General features: G+C 44.9%; 1 protein-coding gene across 1 annotated transcript in view; it reads right to left on the reverse strand.

Annotated features, from left to right (window-relative positions):
- Positions 1-11,493, reverse strand: part of PPFIBP1 (PPFIA binding protein 1) — a gene marked incomplete at both ends in the record, with an annotated part of 76,877 nt that extends 65,384 nt beyond the window's left edge. Inside the window, 2 exons of the mRNA XM_080706442.1 lie at positions 8,414-8,619; positions 11,430-11,493. Of these exons, the coding sequence (XP_080562568.1) occupies positions 8,414-8,619; positions 11,430-11,493 (270 nt within the window). The remainder of the gene's footprint in view (positions 1-8,413; positions 8,620-11,429) is intronic.
- Positions 11,494-14,798: the final 3,305 nt, after the last annotated feature.

Consider the following 14,798-nt stretch of genomic DNA (forward strand, 5'->3'; position numbering starts at 1 on the left):
GCGACATGAATAACCTCTTTTGAAGCCCTTTATTTATCCATCCCCAAAATCACCATTTTCTCGGCTCAAAGAGAATAGAAGGGGGGACCCCCTCACATGCACTTCATCACGACCAAAAAAGCCCAACTGAGGCCCTTGACTAAAAAAGACATCAATGTGTTAATGTCATCAGGGCATGCTTCAGAGCTGGCCAAGTCAAAGCTGCAAGTGTGACCCAAAGCAGGCCGGGGCTTTTCCTTTGGGTTTTCTTTTTCTGGGTTTTCTTTTCTCAGTGTTTACTTTCAAGACATAGCTTTGTTGTTGCTGTTGTTGTTACTGGGGATTGAACCCAGGGATATTCTACCTCCGAGCTACACTCCTAACCCTTTTTACTTTTTTTTTTTTTTTTTTTTTGGTGGTACTGAGGGTGGAACTCAGAGGCTTTCTACCCCCGGGCTATACTCCCAGACCTGTTTTATATTTTATTTGGAAACAGGGTCTCACTAAGTTGCTGAGGGCCTCACTAAGTAGCTGAGGCTGGCTTTGAACCTCCGCGATCCTCCTGTCTCAGCCTCCCAAGCGCGGGGATTACAAGCGTGCGCCACCACACCCGGCTACTTTTTTATTTTTGAAACAGGGTCTTGTTAAGTAGCTGAGGCTACCCTCCAACCTGTGATCCTCCTATCTCAGCCCCCCAAGTACTGGAATTACAGGTGTGCGCCACCAAACCTGGCTCACTTACTGATTAATTCACTTCCATAAAACAACAGAGAAAGCTCTTTCCATTCAGTCCCCACACATCCCAGCAGTCTGGGATTCCAATAAAAGTGTGTGAGTCCATCGCTCACGTCTACCGCTCGGCACTGGCCTCTCCATGGATGATTCTGCCTACTTGGTCAGTTTGCGCTCCTGTGACTGTGGACACTATTCAAACCTCAGGGACAAACTGCTGGGATTTTACCTTATTCATTTGTTTTGGTACCGTGGATGGAACTCTAGCGAACTCTACCTCTGAGCAATAGCCTCAGTCTTTTTACTTTTTATTTTTGAAACAGGGTCTTACTAGGTTGCTGAGGCTGGCCTCAAACCTACAGTCCTCCCGTCTCAGCCTCCCAAGCCCTGGGATCTTACAGGCGTGCACCACCAATGGAAGCTTCTGCTGGAATTTTAGCAAGGATGCCTGCCTGAGGCGCTGCGTGAGTCAGATGGTCATGAGCACTTAAGTGTCATCTTGAGCTGCACCTTGCTTGCCAAGGCCTGAGAAACACTCCCTGGAGGCGCACATGAGAAGAGTTGGGTCAGGGAGGAGCAGGGCAGGAGGAGGGCAGGACGGGATGGACCACAAAGGGGGCGTCAGAGCCCAGGGAGAGTCGCCAGCAGCCCAGAGAGAACCCGTCCACAGATGAGCTCTTCAAATTACGAGCATTCGTATTTTTACAGAAACTGGGGTTTTTTTGGGAGGAGATGAAGTTTTGGGAATTGAACCCAAGGCATCCTACCCATGAGCTACACCTCCGCCCTTTTTTTTTTTTTTTTTTAAATCTGGAAACAGAGGCTTGGTAAGTTGCTGAGGCTGGCCTCAAACCTGTGATCCTCCTGTTTCCACCTCCCAAGAACTGGGGTTACAGGCCTGCATCACCACATCCGGCTAATGTCATCCAGCTTTCAAAGTATAAAAATAAAATAGAAATGTGTGGTGGTGGTTTAACAAGTCGGAAGACGGTCAAGAATGCCCCGTTTCTTCCACTTCTACCCTACATAAAAGTGGGGATTCCTGCCAGGCGTGGTGGCGCATGCTTGTAATCCCTGTGCTTGGGAGGCGGAGACAGATCACACTGGTTCGGAGCCAGCCTCGCTGGCTTAAGAGACCCTGTTTCCAAATAAAAATATATAAAATAGGTCGGGAGTGTAGCCCGGAGGTAGAAGGGCTTCCAGGAACCCCAGTACCACCAAAAAGAAAGAAAAAAAAAAGTGGGGATTGCTGGTTTGGAATCATTACCATGAGTGTTTCCATTGCTGTTGTTGAAAATTATTTTTATAGCCTCTACTGACCTTGAGATTGCTTCACAGTGAAAACTGTCAAATATCTGGGACTTCGTTACCTCATCCCCCTGCTGATATGGGTCAAGGTCACGGTCCTCAGTTTCATCCATTGGGGGAAAAAGTACCATATGACCGTTTCAGGACAATTCTAGTTAGAATAAACAAAAACTATGTGCTTGGCCTCAACAAGCAGACATTTTTCTATCTGCCCTCTTAAATCTGGAGCTTGGGAAAGAATGTTATTCTTCATTATTAATATTTGGATTAGCAGAGGCTGGGGGTGCAGCTTGGTCAGACAGCACTTGCCTAACACAGGACTCTGGGTTCAAGCTCTTGCACGACAAATACACAAATCTGTAAAAACAAAAGTAACACTTCACAAGCAAAAGAGAGAACTCACCTTTAGTACTAAACAAATACATCATAGTCAGTATTTTTTTTTTAATTATAAGAGACAAATTCCCAGGTCTTTAGAGACATTTTTTTTTCCATTTCTAGAAGCCTACAGCTAAAGATATACTACTAGAACAAGTTCATAACTGGGCATGGTGGCACACGCTTGTAATCCCAGCACCTGGTAGGCGGAGCCAGGAGGATCACAGGTTCAAGACCAGCCTCAGAAGCTTAGCAAGACTGTATTTCAAAAATAAATAAAATAGAGCTGGGGTAGGGTATTCCTCAGAGGTAAAGTGCCCTTCGGTTTAATCCCCAGTCCCACACACACATTAAAAAAAAAAAAAAAGCCAGGTGTCCCGGTGCACACTTGTAATCACAATACTTGGGAGCTAAGACAAGAAGATTGCAGGTTTGAGACAGCCTCACAATTTAGCAAGGCTCTCAGCAACTTAGTGAGACCCAGTTTCTTTTTTGTTTTGTTTTGTTTTTGTTTGTTTGCGGGTCTGGTAATGAGACCCAGAGGCATTTGACCTCTGAGCTACACCCCCTGTCCTATTTTTTATTCTTTATTTTGAAACAGGGTCTCACTAAGTTGCAGAGAGCCTCACTAAGCTGCTGAGGCTGTCTGTGAACCGCGATCCTCAGGTCTCAGCCTCCAGAATGCTGAGATTACAAGCGTGCGCCACCACGCCCAGCTTAAGTCCCTGTTCCTAAAGAAGAAATAAAATCAGGCTGAGGGTTTAGCTCAGAGGTAGAGTGACTCTGGGTTCAATCCCCAGTGCTACAAAAAATAAAAAGTTCACTTAGAGATTTACTGTAACAGGCTACTCATGTTTCTGTTTTCTTTTATTCAGCTTCTGATCATATGAAACAGCGATAATCAATTAGTAATGAAGAAATTAGTAGTGAAGAAATAACTGCATCCTACGGGAAACCTGTCTAAAGGGAGTTCTATAAGTTTCCTTGACCTGTGTATCAACCTCTTGCTCTATGTTTGGAAAATTTTCTGCTATTATTTCTTTGAAGAGATTATTGATCCCTTTGTTTTCACCTTCTTTTCCCTCCTCTATTCCAATTATTCTTAGGTTAGCTCTCTTAAAATGGGCCCATATTTCTTCAATGTCAGATTCCTGCTGTCTGATTTCTTTTCTAAGTTAGAAATAATGCATTCGTTTTTGGAGTGATCATCTTCTAGGAGTGAGATTCTATTCTCCATGTGGTCTAATCAATTGTTTATACTTTTTTTTTTTTTTTTTGGTGGTACTGGGGTTCCTGGAAACCCTTCTACCTCCGGGCTACACTCCCAGACCTATTTTTACATTTTATATTTGGAAACAGGGTCTCCTAAGCCAGCGCGCGCGGCTGGCTTCGAACCTGCGTGATCCTCCTGTCTCTGCCTCCCAAGTGCGGGGATTACAAGCGTGCGCCACCACGCCCGGCCAATTGTTTATACTTTGAATTGAGACCTTTACTTCAATGATTGCTTCCCTTATTTCTTTTAGACTCTCTCTAAATTCTTTTCGAAAGTCCTGTATTATTTCGACAGTTATATTCCTGATTTGATCTTCTGGAGATCTCTGAATTTCTGTGTTATCAGGTTCTAATAATATGGGGTTGTGGGCATTCATTGCTCTATTGTTGTTCCTCTTTTCCATGATTTCAGAATTTTGTGCCTTCCCTGGGTCACTACGACTTCACTTAGGGTGCTCTGTATCTCGAGTCTGTGGTAATCTCAGCTGCCACTACTCCTTTACTGGGTTGTATCGCAAAGTCTCATACCCAGGAAGTTAATCGAGGCTGCGCGAGACCGTGGGGGTGCTAGGCTGGGCGTTTTCCCACGGGGAGCTGCGACTAGGGTGTGGTATCTCTGCCACAGCTACTCCTTCACTGGGTTGGACTGCAAAATCTCAGACCCAGGGAGATTATCAAAGCTGCGCAAGTCCCTGGGAGTGCAGTACAGAGATTTCTCCTTTAAGGGCCGCAATTTTGCTCACGGTTATTGTGCGCGCTGATCTGGAGACCTCGCGGGCATTGTGAACTCACTACCGCTGCTGGCAATATGGCACCACTGTTACGCCCTCTGCCGTGAGGCTGGCATATTTCTTTTCTGGTTTTGAGCTCCATTCTGAGTCCCTGGAAGGCATGATGAGCTTGGCCACTGGGAGTTTTAGACGTTCATTGTGCTGAAAGAACTGCTGAATTATACCCGAATGACCCGCAGCTGCTCACTTCAGCTCCATGTTTACCTTTCCTCTCTGGAGCCTGGTGCTGTGAGGAAAGATGGTGCCAATGCAGCTCCGCTGCCGCATTGCAGGCTTGATTTCTGGTCTCTGGTTGTTTTTCTAGTCTTTTTTTTTCTCTGTCCCTTGTGTTTACATTTTTTATTTATCTGCTGATGGTGTTTTCTGGCTATGAAAAGCTCTGATTTTGTGGCAAGAGAGATCGAGTTTTAGCAGGACTCATAAACGCTGCTTTTCTTGGTCGCCATCTTCCTGGAAGTCCCTTTTTTTTTTTGGTATTAAGAATGGAATCCAGAGGCATTCTACTTCCAAACTACACTCTCAGCTCTATTTTTTATTCTTTTTTTGAAACAGGGTCTCACTGAGTTGCGGAGAGCCTCACTAAGTAGCTGAGGCCGTCCACGAACCGCAATCCTCCTGTCTCGTCCTCCCAAATGCTGGAATTACAAGCGTACGCTGCCATGCCTGGCACCTGGACTCTCTTTTGACTGACCACCTGTCAGACAAACACTCTGTACATAGGACTCCTCACGGTGCTGTGTGGCAGAAGCCAGCATCCTCACTTTCTAGAAGAAGAAACTAGCACACAGAACTTAAGAGCTTCTTCTATGGCCATTCAGGCTTCTAAGACTTAGAAACAATATTAAAATCCAGCCTGCTCTCTCCAGAGCCGGCCTCTGTAGTGGCCGACAGTCCTCCTCACCGCCCGCTGCTGCTTCACACAGTGTACGTGGGGAGCCTGCCCAGGTCCAGGTAGAGAAGTCTCCTGACCCAATGCGCTGCGTAGAAGGAAACTGCCAGCGCTCGTGTTTCCTTTGTTCTAAGATGCCGTCGATGTTTATCTCCCGGGTGAGTCAGTTTTAATTGTGGCAATATGCAATGGCACTCAGTTTAACTTTCAAAGTAAAACTCACCATCTTAACCACTTTTAAGTGGTACTATGACATTCACACTGTTTCGCAATACTATCATCCATCTGGATAGACTCTTTCCATGTCACAAAACTGAGATTCTGAGCATATTACATCTGGGGAAAGAGGGTTGCAGATTGAACCCAGGGGCATTCTACCTCCAAGACACACATTATTATTATTATTATTATTATTATTATTATTATTATTATTATTGAACCCAGGGGCATTCTACCTCCAAGACACACATTATTATTATTATTATTATTATTATTATTATTATTATTATTATTTTGAACCCAGGGGCATTCTACCTCCAAGACACACATTATTATTATTATTATTATTATTATTATTATTATTATTATTATTGAACCCAGGGGCATTCTACCTCGAGCTACACCCCCAGCCCTACACCCCCAGACCTATTTTTTATTCTTTATTTTGAAATAGGGTCTCACTAAGTTGCAGAGGGCCTCACTAAGTAGCCGAAGCTTGCTGCGAACCTGCGACCCTCCTATCTCAGCCTCCCAAGTACTGGGATTACAAGCGTGCACCACCATGTCCAGCTCCTAATTCTTTTTTTAAAAAAAAGTTTTTATTTTAGCCAAGCGTGGTGGCACATGCCTGTAATCCCATGGGGTACTTAGGAGGCTGAGACAGGAAGATCGCTGGTCAAGGACAGCCTCAGCAAGTGGTGAGACTCTTATCAACCTAGTGAGACCCTGTTTCAAAATAAAGGTTTAAAAACTAGAGCTGGAGGTACAGCTCAGAGGTAGAATAGCTCTGGGTTTAATCCCCAGTACCAAAATGAAAGTAGTTTTTAAAATTTTTCTGAAATAGGGCCCCGCTCAATTGATGAGGGTCTCCTAAGTTACTGAGGCTGGCTTCAAACTTACAATCTTCCTGTCTCAGCTGTACCCATTAAATTTTATCTCTCCATCCTTCCCTCAGCCCTGACAATCAAGTATTCTTTCTGTTTTTATTAATTTAACCATCCTAGAGCTGGGTGTGGTGGCTCACGCTTGTAATCCCAGTACTTGGGAGGCTGAGAGAGGAAAATCGCAGGTTTGCGGCCAGCCTCAGATACTTAGTGAGGCCCTCTGCAATTTAGTGAAAACCTGTCTCAAAATAAGAAAATAAAAAGTAGGGCTGGGGGTGTAGCTCAGAGGTAGAATGCCCCTGGATTCAATCTCTAATACCACAAAAAAATGTAACTATTCTTGGTATGCTATTAATGAAAAAGAATAGATCCCAACTAAAAGGAATTCATATCCTTACTTTAAGATTATAAAGCCGGGCATGGTGGCGCATGCTTGTAATCCCAGCATTTGGGAGGATGAGACCGGAGGATCGCAGTTCACAGACAGCCTCAGCTACTTAGTGAGGTCCTCTGCAACACAGTGAGACCCGGTTTCAAAATAAAGGATAAAAAATAGGGCAGGGGGTGTAGCTCGGAGGCCAAATGCCCCTGGGTTCCATCCCCAGACCCGCAAAAAAAAAAAAAAAAAAAAAAAAAGATTATAAAACATAACATACATATTTATTTATTTATTTATTTATTTATTTATTTATTTTTGCAGCACTGGGAATGGAACCCAGAAGCATTCTACCTCCGAGGTATATACCCCAGCCCTAATTTTTAGTCTTTATTTTCAAACAGAGTCTGATTGAGTTGCAAAGGGCCTCACTAAGTGGTAGCTGAGGCTGTCTATGAACCCGAAAACTCCTGTCTCAGCCTTCTAAATACTGGGATTACAAGTGTGAACCACCACGTCCAGCTAAAACACATCCCATATTTTAAAACATGGTTTTACTGTGATATCTAGGGAAAGGGCAGCTCTTCTACATTATTGATTTTTAGGAAGAAGGTCTAGAGAGAGGCCTCCCTGTTCAGTGACTAACACCATTTCAAGGCCCAAAGTCCAGAATTGGAATGGAAATGACTGGCATGAACCACTAGGTGGCGCTTCCTACCAAACCCTACCTAATAGCTGGCTGTATTGGGTTACAAGTGTCCGTTCATGACTTTCCATTTAGAATTCCCACTCCGAATCCTCGGAGTGAACCTCCATCACTACCGAGGGAGCATCTGTTATATGCCAGGTTCTTTCCTTTACAGGACTATATGTTTGAGGCCACAGAAGGTCACTCGGACACAATCTAAAATCTAGTACATTTTAATAAGCAGATCTGGTGACCTGCTGGTGCTCAGAAAACACACACACACAGCACTTTTTAAAATGTTATCAAAAGGAGCCAGGCGTAGTGGCGCACGCTTGTAATCCCCGCACTTGGGAGGCAGAGACAGGAGGATCGCGCAGGTTCAAAGCCAGCCACGCACTGGCTTAGGAGACCCTGTTTCCAAATAAAAATGTAAAAATAGGTTTGGGAGTGTAGCCCGGAGGTAGAAGGGCTTCCAGGAACCCCAGTACCACCAAAAAAATAAATAAATAAATAAAATAAAATGTTACCAAAAGGAATTAGGACTTCATCTCCTGCTCTCGTCAGTACTGGAGATTGAATCTAGGGTAATTCTACCTCTGAGCTACACCTGCAGCCCTTTCTTTTTATCTTTTATTTTGAAACAGGGTCTTGCTAAATTGCTGAGGCTGGCCTCAAACCTGAGATCTTCCTATCTCAGCCTCCCAAGTACTGGGATTACAGACATGAGCCATTGCACTTGGCTGAATTGGGACCTCTTAAGAGGCAAAACAGAAACAAACCTGTTGCCCTGTGCATGTTTTTGTTTTTTTTTCTCATTCCAATCTGCTCCCCTGTTATTCATTTCAGAATAAGCAGCACAAGATCGGCAGCACAGCTGTGTAACATCCAGACACCTACCATCTGACTCTGAAGCCATTCGATAAGCGTTTCTGCGGTCGAGTCTGGGATCTGGCACCTCAAGCCTTCCTTCTCGTCCGTCTCCATCATCTCTAACAAGCCCCGCAGGTCTTCCACTAGGTGGAGAGCTCGCAGACTCCCCATGAATGGAGAGGTGGGGGACTGACAATCGAAAATCCCGTTGGAATATTCCAGGGCCTTAGAACCTAGGTTAAAAACCAGAGGGAGACAGCAGGGGATTTGTGTTAGAAAAAAACCTGCTAGACCCGACCACAAGGAACAAGGGGCTGGGTATGATGACGCACGCCAGGAAAACCAGTACTTGGGACATGCAGACAAGAAGATTGTGGGTTCAAGGCCAGCCTCAGGAACTTAGCAAGACTCTCGGCAACCTAGTGAGACCCTCGGTAGGAGACCCTGCTTCAAAGTAAAAAAAAATAAACAAAGGCCAGAGGCGTCACTCAGAGGTCGATGTCACTGGGTTCAATTTCCAATACCAAAAAACAAACCAAAACAACAACAACAAAAAAAGCAAAACCAGAAAAGAAATAACAACTCAATGATGTAAACCTTTCATGTCATAGTTACTTGGTAGAAAATACAACCATATAACGGATGGCAATTATCAATGGTCCAAAACCTAACAAGAAAGCGATTGTGTCTGAGAAAGATAGAAGCCTGGTGGGCTTTGTCGTGAGCCATGCTGGCCTCAGGAAACGATGGCTGGAAGGCGGCACCAGGAGCGGTGATCACACCTCTAAGCCCAGCTACTGAAGAGACTGAGGCCGGAGGACCGCAAGTTCAAGGCCAACCCATGCCACTTAGCAAGACCCTGTCTCAAAATAAAATAAAAAGGGCTGGGGACATAGCTCAGTGGTAGAGCACTTGCCTTGCATATGTGAAATCTGGGTTTGATCTCTAGTCCTCCCCACTTAAAAATAAAGTTGTATATCCATTGTTGATATTATTTATAAGAGAAAACATTTTAGTACTCAAATTCATACAACTGAACCAAAGGCCTCTTCATCTCTTTGACTTTTATTTTTGTTTCTGTCAAGAATGACTTAAATTTCTGGTTTAGGAAGCTGTTGTTGAAGCATTATAAAATGAACGGAGATGCCGGGCGTGGTGGCGCACGCTTGTAATCCCCGCGCTTGGGAGGCGGAGACTGGAGGATCGCGCAGGTTCAAAGCCAGCCGTGCTGGCTTAAGAGACCCTGTTTCCAAATAAAAAAAAGTGTAAAAATAGGTCTGGGAGTGTAGCCTGGAGGTATAAGGGTTTCCAGGAACCCCAGTACCACCAAAAAAAAAAAAAAAAAAAACAGAAATAAAGGCCACTAGAAGAACTTCCAGGGACAGAGAGTGTGCTCGATATTTTGGGGTTTACTGGTACTAGGGATTGAATCCAAGGCTTATGCATGCTATTATGTTGTGGCTGATTATTTGAAATAACATCACCAATGTGTCTATAGGACATTTCTGGGGAGAGACGTGGTTGGCAGTTAGACATCAGGACCTTAAGTCTAGTGAAGAGAACTGGCAAAGGTATGAAAGCTGCTGAAGCGGTGCTGAATTCAAGGGATGAGGTCACTCGTGGATATGGGGTAGAACGCTGTCCCCCAAAGCACGACCCACAAGCCGGGTGTCATGGCGCACACTTGTAATCTCAGTATCTGGAAGGCTGAGACAGGGGAATGGCAGGTTCCCGGTCAGCCTCAGCTACTTAGTGAGACCTTCTGCAATTTAGTGAGACCCTGTTTCAAAATGAAGAATAAAAAATAGGACTGGGGCCGAATACGTTGGTGTACGCTTGTAATCCCAGCACTTGGGAGGCTGAGACAGGAGGATCATGGTTCAGGAGAGCCTCAGCTACTTAGTGAGGCCCTTTGCAACTCAGTGAGACCTTGTTTCAAAATAAAGAATAAAATATGGGGCGGGGAGGCTGGGAGTGTAGCTCAGAGGCAGAATGCCCCCTAGTACCACACACACACACAAAAAAAATACCCTATGATGCACAAAGCATCTACAGCAGAGCTGCCTAGACATAGATTCTACTTCTGTGACCAGAAATCCATAATGGAATGGAAATCTTTCACATTTAAAAATAAAATGTGGCCTAGCGTGGTGGCGCACACTTGTATTCCCAGCATTCCGGAGACTGAGACCGGAGGATCACGGTTTGCGGATAGCCTCAGCTACTTAGTGAGGCCCTCTGCAACTCAGTGAGACCCTGTTTCAAAATAAAAAGAATAAAAAATAGGACAGGGAGTATAGTTTGGAAGTCAAATGCTCCTGGTTCCATCCCCAAACACGCAAAACAATAATTAAAATAAAATAAAATAAAATGTGAAGCCAGGTGCGTGCTGGTAATCCCAGTACTTAGGAGGCTGAAACAGGAGGACCGCATGTTTTTGGCCAACCTCAGCTACTTAGTGAGGCCCTATTCAATTTAGTGAGACCCTATTTCAAAATAGAATAAAAAAAAATAGGGCTGGGGTGTAGCTCAGAGGTGGAATGCCTCTACGTTCAATCCCCAGTTCTGTAAAAAAGAGAAGAGAAAGATGGAGAGGGAGGGAGGGAGGGAGAGAGAGAGAGAGAGAGAGAGAGAGAGAGAGAGAGAGAGAGAGAGAGAGAGAGGGAGGGAGGGAGGGAGGGGCTGGGTGTGGTGACACACACTGTAATCCCAATACATAGGAAGCTGAGAATGGAGGACCACAAGTTCAAGGCCAGCCCTGGCAACTTAGTGAGACCCCATTTCAAAAATAAAAAATGAAAAGGGCTAGAAGTGTAGCTCAGAGTCAGAATGCCTCTGGGTTCAATCCCCAGTACCACAAAAATAAACAATAAAAATTTGACACTAGTTCTCGTAGAAATTGGAGATGAAAGATAAAACCATGGGGATCCTAAAGGCACTGGGGGAAAGGCCCATAAACAAAAATAAGAAAAATAGAGCCAGGCGTTGGGGGGGGGGGGGGATGAGACTCCTCCCGCAGAGCCCGGCTCCCGCCCGCAGTCACCTGCGATGATGCCGTCCATCTGCTCCAGCGCCGCGGCCAGCATGTCACTGGCGTCGCTCATCATCTTATTTTTCAAGGGCAAATTCCAACCGCAATCTGAAAAAGAAAATAACAGTAATGTTATCGTCAAATGGGCGTGCTCGCCAGAGCGTTGGAGTCCCGCCCCCGGGGGTAAGTCCACCTAGTGGAGCAGGGAGAGGACCCCAGAGCAGAGGGGCTGATGCGGCCATCAAGCTCCGCCGTCCTCCACTCCGCGCGACGCTGGTCCTGCATCAGTTACAAACCAGTCAGGCTGAGTCCCTCACACAAGGATGCTCAGGACCAGTCCAGGGCTGGGTGGGGCGCACGTGGAGCCTGTGCCTCGTGTGCAGGAGGCTCTGGGCTCCATCAATCCCGGCACAGAGGGAGGGAGGGAGGGAGGGAGGGAGGGAGGGAGGGAGGGAGGGAGGGAGGAGGCCAGGAGAATGGGACTCTGAAGGCAGGCAGCGAGGACCACAGAAGCTGGCTGAGGACCATGGAGGGTGTTGGTAGCCAAGACGTCTTCTGCAATCTACCGCCCTGCCTAACCACGGCTTTCTTGGCTAAATTTTTTTTTTCTTTTTCTTTTGGTATTGGTTATTAAACCCAGAGGCATATTACCTCTGAGCTGCACCCCCAGCCCTATTTTGTTTTTTTATTTAGAAATAGGGTCTCACTAAATTCCCGAGGTTGACCTTGAACTGGCAATCCTCCTGTCTCGGCTTCCCCAAGAACTGAAATTATAGGCTGCGCCACTGTGTCCAGTCCTTTTATATACTGGTGATACTAGAGATTGAGTCCAGGTGCATTTCGCCACCGAGCTACAGCCCCAGCACTCTTTATTTTTATTTTGAGTCAGGGTTTTGCTAAGTTGCCTGGGATGGTCTCAAACTTGAGGTCCTCCTGCCTCAGCCTCCTGAGTTGTTGGGGCGGCAGGTATGTGGCCCCATGCCTGGCTTTTTGAAAATTTCTCTATGAGTTTATCATAAGTTTTTCTAAGAGAAGAGTTCACTAGTTCACTAACACATACACAATCACTGGCATCCATGGAGATTGGTTCCAGGACCCCTCTTGTAAAACAGGCACCAAAGATAAAATGGCAGAATATTTGCACAGGACCTATGCACACCCTCTGTATACATTAAATAATCTCTACATTATTTATAACAGCCAATGCAATAAAAATACAGCCAGGTGTGGTGATACACACCTGTAATCCCAATACTTGGGAGGCTGATCACAGGTTTGTGGCCAGCCTCAGCAACTTAGCGAGACCCTGTTTCTAAATAAAAAATAAAATTGAGCCAGGTGTGGTGGCGTACCCTTATAATCCCCGCGCTTGGGAGGCTGAGACAGGAGGATTGTACAGGTTCGAAGCCAGCCTCAGCTACTTAGTGAGGCTCTCGGCAACTTAGTGAGACCCTGTTTCCAAATAAAATATAAGATATGTCTGGGAGTATAGCCCGGAGGTAGAAAGCCCCTGGGTTCCACCCCCCAGTATAAATAAATAAATAAATAAATAAATAAATAAATGTAGGATGCTCCTGGGTTCAATCCCCAGAACCACGAATACAAAATTTTAAAAGATGCTACATAAATAATTGTTCAATTTTACCTAAAGGGACTGACGACAAGAAAAAAACGTGTCTGTGTTCAGAAAAGATGCAATTTTTTCGAAACATTTTCAATCTGCAGCTGAATGCGTGGATGGAAAGGGCCAGGTATACTGAACACACATACACTCCCACACACTGGTGTTCCGTAATGCCTACATGGTCCCTGTACAGCTATACAAACTATCAACACTCATGGCAACAGCCCTATAAAAAAGACAGGTTCCTCTCTCCATTTTTTTGAATGAGGATTGAAGACATTAGATATCTGCATGGAAGCACTGCCAGTAAATACAGCAAAGACCAGTTTTTCTATTGCTTTGTTTTGTTTGTTTGTAATTAATGGTACCTCCGAGCTACATCCCCAGACCGTTTTTATTTTTATTTTAAACAGGCTCTTGCTAAGTTGCTGAGAATCTCGCTATGTTGCTGAGGCTATTCTAGAGCCTGTGATCCTCCTGTCTCAGCCTCCCAAGTCCTGGGATTACAGGCATGAGCCACCCTGCTAGCTCTAAGACCACTTTTGAGCGCAGGTCTGTCTGATTTCCACGGTGATGGTGAATTTTTATGTGATGTATCTCAAGGATAGACTGATTCTGAAATTGTGTCACAAGTGACTCAGGATTTCACCTTTTAACAAGTATACTTGTACAAAAAATGTGGTCATTAACAGGAAAAAAGTTAAGACGATGTGATTTCCAACATTAGTGTATTTCAGGTCATAAAGCAGGCAACCACGTAGACTCTCCCAACAGGATAGTCTTGCAATAAGGCTCTTGCTCTTTTGCAGATACTGTGTAAAGGCCTGGGAAATACGATACGTTTGTAAAGGCCTGGGAAATACGGTACGTTTGTAAAGGCCTGGGAAATACGGTACATTTGTAAAGGCCTGGGAAATACGGTACGTTTGTAAAGGCCTGGGAAATAAAGAACATGACCTTTGACAGAAACCTTTGCCCCCTGTTTCCAAGCAGCCAGGTCTCACCACTTTGTTTTCACAAATACATTTACAGTTCTGCTATCAGCTTTTTGAATCAGTTCTCTATTGAGCATTCATTCTAATAAAATGTCAGGCAATTCTTGTGAGAGTATTTTCGTGTTCTTTCTACGTTCGCTTACAGTAAGAGCAGCAGGTATTTATGCGATACACAAAACACGTCAAAATCCTTGAGGTCATGCCTTGATTTTATAGTAGTATTACCTAGGATTCTCTAGAATTTCACTCATTTCAGAAGGTGCATAATATCACTACCATCTGAGATAGAAATAATTCAGCCCAAAATATTAAAGGTATATATTTACAGCTAAGCAGAAACCAAGATGTCCACAAGGTAGGTTATAAACCTAGGCAGTTTTAAAATATTTACTCATGGCCAGATGTGGTGGCACACGCCTATAATCCCAATATTGAGAGGGTAAGATAGGAGGGTTTGTAGGTGAGGCTGCCCTTTGCTATTTGGTATGACACTGTTTAAAAAAAAATTTTTTTTTAAAGGGCTGAGGGTGGCCGGGTGTGGTGGCGCCCGCTTGTAATCCCCACGCTTGGGAGGCTGAGACAGGAGGATCACACAGGTTCGAAGCCAGGCTCAGCTACTTAGTGAGGCTCTCAGCAACTTAGTGAGATCCTGTTTCCAAATAAAATATAAGATAGGTCTGGGAGTATAGCCCAGAGGTAGAAAGCTCCTGGGTTCTACCCCCAGTACCACCAAAAAAAACCCAAAAAAACAAAAAAAAATGG

This window comes from Muscardinus avellanarius (genome assembly GCF_963383645.1).
Source record: "Muscardinus avellanarius genome assembly, chromosome: 11".
In the NCBI taxonomy this organism is placed as follows: domain Eukaryota; kingdom Metazoa; phylum Chordata; class Mammalia; order Rodentia; family Gliridae; genus Muscardinus; species Muscardinus avellanarius.